The sequence below is a fragment of the Meleagris gallopavo genome, chromosome 1, assembly GCF_905368555.1.
Source record: "Meleagris gallopavo chromosome 1, MGAL_WU_HG_1.1, whole genome shotgun sequence".
Lineage (NCBI taxonomy): Eukaryota > Metazoa > Chordata > Aves > Galliformes > Phasianidae > Meleagris > Meleagris gallopavo.
In genome coordinates this window covers 166060463-166075829 of record NC_139404.1, presented here as the reverse complement: position 1 = coordinate 166075829, position 15367 = coordinate 166060463, and the positions used below count along the sequence as shown (strand labels likewise).

Here is a 15367-nt window from a genome sequence, read left to right as displayed (position 1 = left end):
TGGTATTTGACAAAGTTATTAGACACTGAGATTACTGACTTGGAAGCTTGTTTTAAAATTATAGAACGATTTGGGTTGAAAGGGACCTTTAAGATCATCTAGTTCCAACCCCTGCTATAGGCAGGGACACCTCCCTCTAGGCTAGACTGACTCTCACTTTTCTTACCCTAGTGAGAAACAGAATTTATTAATCCTTGAGACAAGGTGCAAGAAGTTCATTGAAACCAACACAGAAAATGACTATACTCAATTTGGTATAGTTTAAAACTGCTGTAAAACCTTTTTCTGTTCCAAATGACTGCATAGGCATACCTGAAAGCCTCCTGGATAAGAAAGAATTTACCACAAATAAATTAATTGTAATAATTCTTACTGATTGATTATAAAATCAGCAAGGAAAATCAACTTTTATCCAAAGCAAAATCAAACACTGAATTTTTAAGTTTTAAGTTAAAGTTCATGTTTTTAGATAGAAGACTAGAAAGACTAATCAGTACTCGCTGTGCTGTGACATTTTCAGACTCCATTTACAGTCTTATAAAGTTATCAACAGAAATTTCCTGTTTTTAACCTCCACAGTTTTGACATTCCAACCTTTTCTTGAGTTAGCATGGTGACCTGAATCTTCCTTTACAACCTGATCTTCTTCCACAATGTCTGACATTGGAACATTAAAGCTGATAGTATCTTCATCAGATGGCTAAGAAGAAATCAGAGAAAAAATAGTTTCACATTAAATCCAAGATTTAATAAAACACATAAAAATACATGCTTTCACTACAAAGCTAACAACTTCAGGAAGTGTAATAATGGTAGAATAATTTGTAAGCCTCTTTGAATGGACTGCATGTTTGTACAGTTATGTAAAGACTTGCCCAAATAATTGGCAACCACTGTATTTATATGTGTTTCTGTATTTAACAGAGTATAACTGGATTCATTTTCTATTTGCTTTGGCAGTAATTGCAAATTCAGTATCTAAGCTTGATTCTTTCCAAACAAGTGTCAAAAGCAACAGACTTTTCCTCAAAGGAAGAGAAAAACACATGAAAATTATTGATTTTTTTTTTTTTAATAGGAAGAAACCTATTCTTTTATACTCATTAAGTCAGACCACAAATTCTTTTAGTTACACATTTCAGAAAGATTCTTACTGAAATACAAGTTACTTACTTATTTATAATTATCTGTGAAGCCTAACTGCTCATTTGAATACCTAAGAAAAGACTTCCCAGGAATTAGTGCTCTGTTCAGCTGAGTAGAGCCTCAGAAAGAAGTTCTAGGAAATGTGTAACTGTAGCTGTAACTGCTTAGTACAACACTACTCTCAGGAAGTCAACCTTTTTCTTTGCCCACTCACACAAAATAGCTCAAGAAAAATTCTGAAGGCTTATTTCCAGCACTGCCTAACTGCCAGAGCATGGAAACACACAGCATAGATGCACATGAAGATGTGCAAAGATTCTGAAGCTCTTGCTCTCCAGAAAACTACCATAACCACAACACCACAGAACATATCAGGACTGAGCATACGAACTCGAGTTAATCTCCCACATGAAAAATTCAGAAGTCAGAGAGGAAACTAGTAAGAAGGAGCCAGACGTATAACATTTATATAACATTTATTTGGCTGGAAAGAGTAGACAGCATTCTGGTTTGGACTCTATTTTCTAGATTATTGCTTAAAAACGTATCCAAAAACGTGGATACAAAACTGGAAAAAAATCCCAGTCTTCTTTTATCTTCGTTCTAAAGTTTTATAAGTGATAAATTCATGCCATGGACGTGGTTGCACAGTTTTCATAGCTAAAAATGTAGCTATACATATTAAGAAATAAGAGTGTGGAGAAAGGGGCAACTTACCTCTGTTGCTGACAAACGCTTATCACCATTGTCACTACCAACACCTGAATCCGAGTCCTTTTTACTTGGGTAGAGGTCATCAATGCTAGATGTGAACAGAAAACAATAGAAAGCTATCACAGCATGTACAGTTAGAATTCTGTCCCATTTTCACTTAGAGAAAAATTCCAACAATTATCAATGTCAGTGAAGATATCATAGAATCATGGAATCCTTAGAGTTGGAAGGGACCTCTGAAGGACGTCTAGTCCAATTCCCCTACAGTGAATAGGAACACCACCACTAGATCAGTTTGCCCAGGGCCTGATCCAGCCTCACCTTGAAAGTCTCCAGGGACGAGGCATCAACCACATCACTGGGCAACCTGTTCTGGTGCCTCACCACCCTCACTTTAAAAGACTTTTTCCTTATGTTCAACCTCAATCTGCCCTCTAAGCTTGAAGCCATTTCTTCTTGTTCTAACACCACAGACCCTGCTAAAGAGTCTGTCCACTTCTTTCCTGTAGCTCCCCTTTAGACACTGAAAAGCCTTTCAGTGTCAAGTCACCTCAGATCCTTCTCTCCTCCAGGCTGAACAGCTCCAGCTCTCTCACCCTGTCCTTGTAGGAGAGGGGTTCCATTCCTTGGATCTTTTTTGTGGTCCTCCTCTGGACACACTCCAACAGGTCTGTGTTGCTCCTGTGCTGAGGACTCCACATTTGGACCCAGTACTCCAGGTGAGGTCTTACCAGTGCAGAGTAGAGGGGCAGGATCACCTCCCTCACCCTGTTGGCCACACTGCTTTGGATGCAGTCCAGGACACGACTGGCCTTCTGGGCTGTGAGAACATATTGCTGTCTCATGTCCAGCTAATCATCTACCAGTACCCCCAGTTCTTTTTGGCAGGGCTGCACTCAATCCTTTCTTTCCCTGTTTTGTAGCAGGGGATGCCTTGAGCCAGGTGCAAGATCTTGCAATTGGCCTTGTTGAACCTCATGGATTCATCCGGACTCACTGTTCAAGGCTCTCCAGGTCCCTCTGGATGACATCTCATCCCTCTGGTGTACTAACTGCACCACACAGCTTGGTGTCATCTGCAAACTTGCTGAGGGTGCACTCGGCCCCAGTGTCAATGTCACTGATGAAGACATTAAAAGAGTACTGGTCCCAGCACTGACTCCTGTAGGACACTACTCATCACTGATCTCCATCCAGACATTCAGCAATTGACCGCCACTCTCTGGACTTGATCCTGCAGCAAGTTCTTTGTCCATCAAACTGTCCACCCATCAAATCCATATATTTCCAATTTGGAGAGCTGAATGTTGTGGGGTGCCATTTCAAAGGCCTTACTGAAGTTGAGATAGATGATATCAGTGGCTCTAACCTTGTCCACTGATGCAGTGACACCACTGTAAAAAGTCTCTTGGTTGGTCAAATAGAATTTGCCCTCGGTGAAGCCACACTGGTTTTCCCATATCACCTCCCTGCCTTTCATGTGCCTTAGCTCAGCTTCCAGGAGGATCTACTCCATGATCTTTCTCAGCAGAGGTGAGACTGACAGGTCTGTAGTTCCCAGAGTCATCCTTTTTCCCTTCTTAAAAATGAACGTGATGTTGCCTTTTTTTCACTCACCATCAGGGACTTCACCTGATTGCCGTGACTTTTCAAATATCATTGAGAGTGGCTCGGCAACTGCATCAGCTAATTCCCTCAGGACTCTAGAATGCATTTCATCCCACACAGTAGCATAGTATGGATACAAACTACACATCTGCAGTCTGCTAGTAGTAAAGTAAAATGACGGAATGGTTCATTAACTTAAGGATTAATGAAAACAATAAAATAATCCATCCTAAAGGTTGTTGCTTTTGTCTGTGCACTGGACAAAAATATTTAGCTATTAGCCAAGTAGTACAGGATTCTGACTGAAGTAATTTAGCCATGTCACAGAAAACTAAACTAGCTGAACTCCAACTGGAGTCAACTAATTTAAAAGTAACCATCGATGCATTAAAAACGAACTGTTAACTCCCTGGAGCTTGGAGTAATTATTAACATAGAAACCTCCTTTTGAGGCTTTAAAATAGAAAATTGAAATTGAAATTTAATATTTCCAGAAAATGACTATAGTAATTGCAACTGTCATCTCTTCAGGATTTGTATTATTGCTTAATATGACCTCTGCTCATTTTAAAGTACACCAGTAGATAAATACACTCATCAGTTAACTATTTTTTTTTCCTTTACTTCCTTCTCATTTGCAATTCTGAATGTTGTAAACCTAAATTCAGATTAACGCAGTGATTTTGAAAAGTACTTTAACAATCTTCACATGAAGAAGGTATCTGATTCAGCTTAATCTCCAATTATCTGTAATCAATAAACTCAAAAGATTGGAGACATTCAATAGCCATCTGGATGCGAGCCTCCAGCTGTTCTTGCTTGGGGCAGGGTGGGTGGGCAGATATAGGGGGGAAGGGTGATGAGTTAGACTATTTGAATCTAAGTATTCTGTGATTTTTGTCAGTACTGTGGAAATCTTAACCAGGTTGTGTTTTTCCTTTTGAAGTGTGAAATAATTCTCTAAAGCAAAGCATCATATTTTCCAACTAAACAAAGCATACACATGTTCAAATAATTAACTGAATAAAATATATCATAAGATAAAGGTTAAACGGTAAGAATACACCCTCAAGCATCTATTTTAGCTTTAGTACATTCTCTGTGATAGAACAGTGGACTGCTAGTTATCAGCTGGTATCCTTTCAGTACTAGTCCTTTACCAGATGATTGACAGGGAGACTCTTAAACAGCTTTTTTTTTTTTCCTCAGAGTGTTAGCAGCAACATCTCTGTTTGTATTTTCATCAACATTTTGTTTTTACTGGGCATCCCCATAATTTTTCCATGATTGTTTAATATAAACTTCTCACACTGGCAAAGAAAGAGCTGGCTACGATTTGGTTTCCAATTAGCCATGAAGATTCCCACAAAAAGGATCTCCCTCTGTTGATCTAACAAATTGAAGACATTGTCTTTCATTTTGCCAAATAAACTAATAATAAAATTTAATTTCACTTCAAAAGAATATCAGTACCTACTCAATTCTCTTTGTTGGATGAATTAGATTAGATGTTAGGAGGAATTTATTTACCCAGAGGTGAGTGAGGCACTGGCACAGCTGCCCAGAGAAACTGTGGGTGCCCCATCCCTGGAGGCATTCAAGGCCAGGTTGGATGGAGCTCTGGGCAATCCCATCTAGTGGGTGGTAACCATAACCATTGTGGAGGGGGTTGGAATTGGATGGTTCTTAAGATCCCTTCTAACTCAAGACATTCTGTGATTCTATGAAGAAAAAAAGCTTAACAAAATTAGGCAACTCTAATAACACATAAATCACAAAATGAAGCGAGAAGTGAATTTCTTTTTAGTATGTTTTTTGTAGATTTACAATGAAGATTCAACACCAAGTTATACTACCTTCTTAATTACTTTCAATATATTCCAGTAGTATACTAGTAGAAGGTTAAATTTAAGCAAAGGCTTACTTCCAAGCTCTTTCCTAACATGCTGCTGACTTTAATCAGAATCAGTTGTTAAAAATACTTAATTTTATTCTAAATCCTTTTAAGGATTTCATAAGAATAAAATAAAGCAAAAGAAAGTTCTGCTTGGAAAAGAGCTGTCTAAATGGAACCTAAACAACAAAAACTGTAGAAGCTAAGGATAAAACCACTTTTCACTTTGTTCCAAGATAATAAATATTACATGCGAAAAATAAGTTTGATCTTTATTCGTACCTTTCTTCCACAGGTTGTGGCAAATGTGGCTGTTCTATGGCATTAAGATACAGTGAGTCTGCTGTTTTAATCTGACAGGCCTGTACTGTCAGATATTTGAATATATGCACCTTCCCCTTTGTACAAATCTGTTAGGAAAAAAAGATGGGTTTATATGTAGAAAAAAGGAAATGTATTCCAAATTTCGCTTAGTGTAAAACTACTTGAAAACCAACTCATGAGGTCACAATAGAAATACTATAAAGGAAAACATGATTTTATTTTTAAAGAAACGATTAAGAACAACTTTAATAAGCGAATCAATTGAGTGCATCAGTATGGATACTCTAAGAGAGAAAACAGCAAAAGGATGTATTATATTTTACAAAATCCAAATTCTCTCATAAAGGATTATGATTAATAAAACATATTTAGGCCTATTACCAACTGTAAACTCAGTCATTATTTTATAAAATTAGTCAACAGTAACAATTAATTAACCAACATGTCCTTTACACACTGTCATACTGGTTTTATGGTGTTCAAGCATCTTTATGATGCATTTCACTTGCCTTTACATTCTCTTCTTTGACTGCACTCTTTAACTCACATGCTTGCTAGATGACAGGATGAGGGGAAATGGCCTCAAGTTGCATAAGGGAAGTTTAGGTTGGATATCAGGAAATAATTCTTTACAGAAAGGTCTATTAAGCACTGGAACAGGCTCACCAAGGAGGAGGTTGACTCACCATCCCTAGATGTGTTTGGATGTGGTGCTCAGGGACACAATTTAGCGGAGGGCTGTTTGAGTTAGGGTAGTATGATTAGGTTGTGGTTGGACTCGATGATCCTTAAAGTCTTTTTCTACCTGAGCAACTCTATGATTCTATGTTTTGAGCTTAGTAATTGCATCACCATGGTTAGTTAAAGAAAGGAGCTTCTCTAATGTAATAAAAACTCTCAAATACTTCAGCAGCTGCTAATCTAAAACAAGTATACTAGATTACTTTGAATCTAGGGTCCAGTAAGTCAACAAAGTTGTCCTTAAGCAGCAAACAGAAGTTCCATTTATGATCATTTCTCAGCATGATCTACGTTCATAACAGGATCTTAATTTCCTTCTACTGTAAATTTATTGTCATACATAGAGTAAAAGAAAATCATGTAAATTATGTTCTAGGCTGCGAGAACATGCATACATCATATGTGGTAAATAATAGCAAAAAACTTTCTAGAAATGGGCTTTTATTAACCCAGAACCCTGAGTTGGAAGACCATGACCAGGGAAACAAAATCCCAGGCAGCTCTGAACGTGTGCAGGATTTGCTGCTTCAGCTGGTCTTCAGGGCCCAATGAAATTTGTTCTCCTTCAAGGACAAAGAGGCCACCCAGAGAGATCTTCATAAACTGGGCTGGGCAATCACCAACTACATGAAATTTAACAAGAGCAATTCTATATCTGGGACAGGGCAGCCTGGATATGTATACAGAATGGGAAACAAGAAGTTGGAGGGCAGTCCCACAAAAAGGGATCTTGAGGTTCTGGTTGTTGGAAACCAGAGTCAGCAGTGTGCACTGGCAACCAAAAGAGCCAACCATGTCATGGACTGCTGGGCAGGGGATGGAAGGGACCGTACCACTCTGTTCCCTGTTCATGCAGCCTCACTTCAAGTCCTGTGTACAATTTAGGGCACAACAAAAGAAGAACATAACACTGTTAGAAAGTGCTCAAAGGAGGGCTATGAAGATGGTGAAGGGTTTAGAGGGGAAGACCTATGAGAAGCTGCTGAAGTCCTATGGTTTGTTCAGCTTAGAGAAGAGGGACTGAATAGAGGCCTCATGGAAGCCTACAGCTTCCTCATGAGGGAAAGGGAAGGGCAGGAGCTAATATCTTCTCTCTGTTGACAGTGGTATCAGAGGATGCTCACGCTGGATATCAGGAAAATGTTCTTCACCAGAGGGCGGGTTGGGCATTGGCTTCCCAAGGCAGAGGGCATGATCCAATCTGCCAGAGTTCAAGTACTGACTGTAAATGCTCTCAGGTTTGAATTTTTGGTGGTCCCGCATGGAGACAGTAATTAGACCTTGTGGATCCCTTCCAACCTGTGATACTCTACGATTCCATGATATATCAAGAAAGCTTCCCAACAACCTTCTTTTTCAAAATGATACACACATTAAGTTTCAGACGGAGATAGGAGCAACAAAATAAATAGGTAGCTAACAGTGGTAATCTTCCAAAACAGCATTGGTTCAAGTAGCGTACAGATGCACAGAATATAGGACACTTTGTCTTGTTTATATATCCACAACTAATGTCTGTCATTACTCGAATTCAGACACCTGCAATTGCAGAAGATGACATTTTATAGACTAAGTTATCATCCACCTAATCTTAAGGCACAATTTAAATGACAGATGTTACTTACTTGTGCTGGTGGAGATTGCAAAGGATTGTTCTCAAGCAGCAGTACTTGTAACTGTGCCATCTTTCTAAAACAAATGGGAATCACAAGCACTTTATTGCAGGAAAAGTCGAACTTCACCAAGGGAAGCTGTACTAGCTCTAAAAACAATAGAAAAGACAAAAGGTATTATATCTGTACTGACTTTTTGTCATAAAATAATATTTCTAACTCAACTTTTTTTCTTTGTGTCATCAGAAAAGGAGTATTATCCCTCATATAATAAAATACAGGACATAATATCCTCTTTCCTCCTCCCCTTCTAAAAAATACAAATTCTGACAGGAATTTTTTGCTTTCCTGTATAGAATAGAGGGAAAGAATGTTAATGAAACACAAGTGACAACAGATTTTAAAACACTTTGAAGCAGCTGACAGTTATCTGCATTCACAGGAAAGCATCTGTGCAGCTTAAGATACCTAGAATCATAAAGATAATTAATTGAAGTCTTCAACATTATTGTCTCCAGACACACAGTGAACTCAAATAGAAAACATTTCAACACAAGGTAGTTATTTTCTATTATTACTTACTCACATGATTAAAGACTTTCAAAATACCAAAAATCCTGATGCCTCTACTATAGATCTTTTCATAACTCATACCTTGGGGTAAAACTTCGAGGTAATTTCTTCTGACATTCAGTTCTTTTAAAGATTTCAGCAGGCCTATCTGTTGTGGCAAAGTTGTGATTTCATTGCAGCTGACATCCTACAGCAAAAGAAACAGAAATAATGAACTTTTGTCTCTAAAGTGAGAAATTGTAGCTAATATGTTATTAACAGAGTAACATTTTATTAAACTGAAAACACAACTATCAGCAGCCTGCCTTCAGTGGGCAGAGTGAGACATGTGAGAAAATATTTACACGTTATTCACAACCCAGAGCAAATATTTATTTAGAAGTTAATTTTGAAAGTTAATTCTGTACAAACATTCAGAACAATTTGTTTAACACGTTCTACCTCTTTGCTCATATAAGTATTTCAGCAACATGATTATATAAACTAAAATCTGTTTGGATGATGTATATAACTGTTACTGTGTGAATGTGAGTTTTAAAAAGATTCTTATAGAGAAAATATTAAAGCAAAATTAAAAAAAATAGAAAACAGCAATATCCTTCTATAATAATGTTCAGAGAAGGCATGTATTCAATCAAATAGCAGGCTACACTAAAATAGTGCAGGCCTTGCTTGTAATTACAAGGTATTTAGCATATTACTGTAACAGCTCATTCTTACAAGCCTAGACAGGTTCTAAGCAGGTCTGATTTTCAGGGCTATATTCAGCTGGTTTAAGAGTCTTGGAACCAACGTTCATTTTAGCATTTCCAAAGGAATAACCACTGTAAAGTTGAGCTAAGCTTAAAGTGTTGAATGAACAAGTGAGCATTATTTTAAGGAAGCATTTCCTATACACCAGCATTACTGTGAAGTATGATATTTTTATGATATTATCGCTATTGAGTTATCACAAAAAACTGCCATGAATTCGTTCTAAAAAAATAAAAATCAACTTGTTGGATTAAGTCAGTCTAAAACAAGATAGTTATCACGTATTAGCTATCACTTTTACTGCCAAACTGTCTAAACTCAGTATGAAATCAGAAGGGCATTGAAACCTGTGGCTAAATGCCAGGCAATCTGTCAGTTTCAGTCACGTCACTTTCTGAATAGAAAATAGAAAAAGCTCTCCACCACATGAGAGCCAAGTGGGGTAATGCCAAATTTTCGCCAACAGATTAAGGGTAAAATCCTTATATACCCATTTCAGAGGGTTCATGCCCATTCTTGATTGTTTCAGACGATGGATTTGTACAGCACATGGGAGCTCTTCAACTCCAGAATGCCTCTAAGTCAGTCAGACTTCCAAGTCATCTCCTTGAAGATAGCTGCTTTAATACTAGTGAAAAGCATTACATTAACTCTGTACCTTCAATTCTAAAAATTAGTTAATGGAAAACAACAGTAATAGCAAGATCTGATCTGGCAATGACATTCTTTTTATCAGATGTGTTTCTTCTCATTATCTCACTGTTGCCAAAATTTCCTTCTCTTGTCAAAACAGAGTCAGGGAATTTTAGCTTTAAGACAAGGAAATTAAAAACACCAGTTAACGAGTGCTTCTTTTACCCAAACTATGGTGCTGTTAATTGCAATGTTCCCAGATCATTTATTTTTAAAGCTTTACTGTCCTATTTTCAATTTACAAACTTTAAATGAGTTTATAATTAGATACTCATCTTTAGAGCAAAAAATTGAAATTGAAAGTCACCTTGTGGTAGAGAAACTCTACATCAAGTACACTTACATGCACATCAGAACAAGTAAGGGAAAAAGAGTTTTAAAGGAAGTGCAAAAGGGATGTCTGACAGTGCATAGCTTCAAAACATCCACAAAAAGACTAATCTCTTATGACAGCATGTCAGTATTCACCAGAGCTCTACAGTCAGTTGTATCCTACTAATCCAACTTCAGATATTATTTTTTTTTTACTACTATGCATAAATAGAGAGACCTATTATATTCTTTCCATTTATACTTACCATACTTCATGTGTATATATGTGACTGTGTTTACCTTAAACTTTGGAATTACTTTGATAGTATTGCTTTCATTATTGCCAAAGTCAAATGCCTGTGTTTTTCAAGCCAATTACATTTTTGGAGAAATGTGGCAATCAGCAGTTTGGAATTTCATTTGATGGGCATCCAGAGACAGTTGAAATCAAACTACTACTCAGGTTACAGGGCTAGTCTTTGCTGAAGGTCAGACTTCTTGCATTAACATCATTATGTCCTAATTGGTTATTTCCTGGCATGACAACATGGATAATTTCTCACAATTAGAGAAAAGTAAGGCTCCCTAAAATGTAACAGCAACTTCTGTGGCATGCAGCTCACTGCCTTTAAGACAGCTATCGGACTACACAGAAGAACCCTACCCTACAATTTAAAAGAAAATGTAAAAATTAATTAATGTACCAGTCATTCAATGTCTCAGCTACAAAATGTTTCTAAATATAAAAATGTAATAAAAAAAGAAGAGAAGGAAGAAAACTATTAATTGGGAAGACCTGACCTAACCTGCAGCATAACTGCTGCTACCTTTCTAGAGTGACCACAGAAGTAAAACCTGTTTCAAAAGTTAGATTAAAAAGAAAATCCATTTGCTATGTATATTCAGACTTACTGCAAGCAGCCTAGGAAAAACTGTAAAACACTGAAAATCTGATGCTTGCCAAAGCGCTGGTAAACCAAGAACCGAATGCAGGCAGTTGGTGTCTGCCTCCTTCTCAGGACTGATCCCTTGGGCCAGGCCAGCATCAGTATTGTGTGTCCCAAAACAAGAGCATGCCCTGCCAAAGAGATGCCTGGTAGTGTCACCTGCATGCTATTCAGGCTGGCATTGCTCTCACACAGCTGAACGTTTCATGCAACAACAACTGCAGCATGATCTAATCTTTTTTTTTCCCCTCTATTAGTTCTAGAATAACAATCACCTTATTATCTAAGCTGCATGATGAATAACTATCCAGATACGGCTCTCAATTCAGTGCTTCATCACAGTTTAGTCATAATAATGCAACCTATTTCATTGGAAATATTCAAAGTACTCATGGTAGAACCTAAGTAATGAGGGCATCTGAACAGAAGCACATCTAATCTAACAAGAATTGTTACTCACTCCTTCAGTTTAACAGTTCTGTCCAGTCATTCTATCCCCTAAGTTAGGATGTGTTTAGTACTGCTCAGCCATAAATAAGACCGGACTTATAATCTCTTACTGAACCTATTTTAAGCACAATAGAAACAATGCTACAATCTGACATGTTTTTGAAGGTAATTCAGTCAAAACAATTTCAGTAACCTGATTAAATCCCTTAAGAAAAGTACTTCAAACTGCTAAATAAATTATTAATACTTACTAAAAATCAGTGATCAGTAATAGAACAAAACTGGTAGTGTTTAACTCAGGTATAAAAGGTAACTGCTTCCCTCCCCAAACCAGATTCATTACAATAAATAGTATAAGCCTGATACCACAAAGTGTTGTACAGGAAAAATGGAAGAAAGGAGAAAGCCTGATAGTTGTTGCTTCATATATGAGGGCTCAGTACCAGCACTGGCTCCTAAAGCAAGGTTAGCTCAGCAGAATTCAGTGGAGAAATTATTATTATAAAAATGCCAATATGATAAGCAGGTAATTTCTGATAGCAACAAGATGCACAAGATAAATGCAGCCAATGGTGATGTCAGCAGCTGGGAGAAAGTTCACATTTCATTGTTTTGCTCTGCATAAACTGGCAGCTTCAGAAAATTGTTTGTTTGCCAACTGAGAGGTCAAGGTGAACAGAAACAATCACAAGGCATTACACATGTGCCAGAGAGAGTTCAGGAAGCATACAACATAAAAAGATGTAGATAAAGGAGGAGGAAAGGGAAGCACTCATCTACATAATTTCATATACATAATTTTAGAAACCATATATAACTAAATAAAGTTTAAGTTAAGTACCAAATAATTTCTGCACTTTCTGATTCTCATTTGTTAGACAATGTATTATGGATGCAATACTACTGAATGCAGAAATAGTAGTCATCCAGTCAGCTTCGAAAAACCAAGAGGGATATAGTTTGTAAATCTGTTTAGACAGATGTTTGAGCAAAGTTGCATGACAAAAATAGTGAAACAAAATGCAAACAAACTGCTAAGATCAGTTTCATTAGCAGAATGCAGTGTGGTAAGCAGACAGCACTGGGAGAAGAGAAGAGAGGTGGTATTGGATGACAGCACAGCTTTGCAGAACCTGATGCCAGAACCAGAAACACAGCAAAACAAGATGCCAGAGCATGTACTCAGTACAACAGGTGAAGAAATTAAACATAGAAGCTGAGTTTTGAATGAACAAAGGCAGCAATGTTGCTTAGAATGGTTCTGAAGAGCAAAAAAAGAGAATTACTACTCAATACAATTCAGAAGTCAAAAACTGGCATTGTAGTACAAGGCATTTGTTCCAACATCTTTGCAAAGAGTATTTCATTGATTCTGGTTAACAAATAAAAACAAAATAGCAAAATTAGTAACATACCAGTTCCATTAACTGCTTTAGCTGACCTATCTCTTCTGGAAGGGAACCTAGCTTATTGTTACTTGCAATTAAGACTTTTAGAGGAAGACCGCACAGGCAAGCTGGCAAAGAAGAAAGTTGATTTCGACTGCAACAAAACAAAGAAAGAAAACTACCGTTAAGAACACCAATGACATTCTACTGCACACATGCATGAAGTTCTAGTTGTATAACTCCTACTGATGGGTCAGATTTCCTGCAGATAACATACAAGCTTTGGAATTGCAATCTTTAGGAAAACATTTGTAAATCAAAAATACCTGCAATTACTGACTAAACAGTATTGTGGAGAATTACTACTCTGGAAAAAAAAATATATCACTTCAACAACAATTTAAAAGTGATTTTCATCTACAATAGCCATTTCCCCTCCCAACGAACACCAAAAACTCCACTGAGGCAGTAGTAAGCAGGTATTTCAATATTCCTGTGTTTTCACTACAGTCTACTCTATATGGCTTCTGGTTAACCTGAAAATGAACAAAAAAGAATTCCAGATTAACTGCTTATTTTCCTAATTCCTTTTTTAGTACATCTATAGTTGAAGATCACTTTGTACTTGTTGCCATTCCTCCAACCTCACAGACAACCCAAACTGAGTGGTGAACATTTCTGTAAGGAATCAAAGTCCAGAAGAAAAAATATATACTCTTTTTAAATGCATCCTTTTTGCTTCTGATCTGCTTCCTGTTCAGTGGTTAATGAATATAAGCCATAACATTATCCCTCTCCTAATTTGATAGAAGGCAGCCAGGCAACAATTCAATTTAGCATCAATTCATAAAAATTGCTATTAATATCACTGTATTCTGACTACCTAACAAACATTTCACTCTATTGGGAACAACTTTATTTTTCATCTTGATAATGTGAAAACCAAAGAACAAGAAAAATGTAGATTTTTAATATCTCACTAAACACATTTAAGTGTTAAAAGAACAAGTAAAAACACCTATTTCCCAGTCCTGTAACCTATAGATCACATACTTCAAAATATTTTCCTTCATCGTTTGAAAAAACAAACAAACAAAAAAAGGGTAGCTTGCAACAATCTTACACTACAAGACAGTTCTATATTATGGTGCAAAAGAACTTCTTCATGGTAAAGGTGACAGAGCACTGGAACAAGTTGTCCAGAGAGATTGTAGAGCCTCCTTCAATGGAGATATTCAAGAACTGTATGGATGCCTACCTGTGTGACCTACTGTAGGGTACTTGCTTTAGCAGGAGGGTCAGACTCTATGATTTCTGGAGGTCCCTTCCAACCCCTGCACTTCTATGATTCTGTGATACTAAAAATGATTTATTTTAACTTCATGGGAAAATGTTTCAGATGATTACTCCCAGAAGCTGATTAAGTCATACAACAAAAATAAGACATTCATAGGGTGCTTTCCATTACGTTTTTCATCAGCAGTGTTTTGGGACACACAGGAGAGTATGAGGAACAGCATTCTCCAACAAAGAGAATATAGGACCTAATCTCTAAGAGAAGGTATTACTTATCAGGCCATATATTTCTTTATTCAAATTAAAGCCTAACAAAACAAGATCAGCTCCAAATCTCTCACAGGCTTTCCTGAACACCAGTGAGACACCTCTGCCAAGCACATTGCTTAAAAACAATTTCCTTAAATAAAACTCGTATACAGTTTTGGTGCTTTTGTGGATACCACTCATCTCTTGGCATTACTTTCTAACTCGGTTTAACACCTGGGCTTTCCCGGTATGGGACACAAAAATATTCATTTTAGATTGGCTGCCTTTTTCTTGCCAGAAAGAAACATGGCTATAAAATCAATCTCTCTTCTACAGATTGCTTGCTGTGTTCAACTTGCATTGAGGAAGGTCATATCCAAATGAAGCGAAAATTATTTCAGGAGGTTTTAAGCTGAGGGAAACATCTTTAGTTAGTAAAACTTGTAAATTTTCCATTTGTTTAGAATGCCCAACTTAATGTGATATCTGATAGCAACTTTTGAGTATTCTGGGTTTGCAATGACTCACGTTCCATCACTACACTGAGATAATTCATCCTAACACATAAATTTATGAAGATGTTATATGCAAATTTGATTTCATCCGGTCTTAACTTCTTTATGTAGATCTAACTGTAACACTACTTCAAATTTACAAGTCCTACTC

The 15367-nt window shown here is 37.1% G+C and overlaps 1 protein-coding gene across 10 annotated transcripts in view; it reads right to left on the bottom strand.

Annotated features, from left to right (window-relative positions):
- The window catches only part of LRCH1 (leucine rich repeats and calponin homology domain containing 1), a 119010-nt gene that overhangs the window by 48095 nt on the left and 55548 nt on the right, over nt 1-15367 (bottom strand). For all 10 annotated transcript variants that reach the window (XM_085215847.1, XM_085215837.1, XM_085215838.1 and 7 more), the window contains exons 3-8: nt 13184-13310; nt 8695-8800; nt 8053-8189; nt 5645-5772; nt 1864-1948; nt 595-700 (exon numbers count right to left, since the gene is read on the bottom strand). In XM_085215847.1, the coding sequence (XP_085071973.1) occupies nt 595-700; nt 1864-1948; nt 5645-5772; nt 8053-8189; nt 8695-8800; nt 13184-13310 (689 nt within the window). The remainder of the gene's footprint in view (nt 1-594; nt 701-1863; nt 1949-5644; nt 5773-8052; nt 8190-8694; nt 8801-13183; nt 13311-15367) is intronic.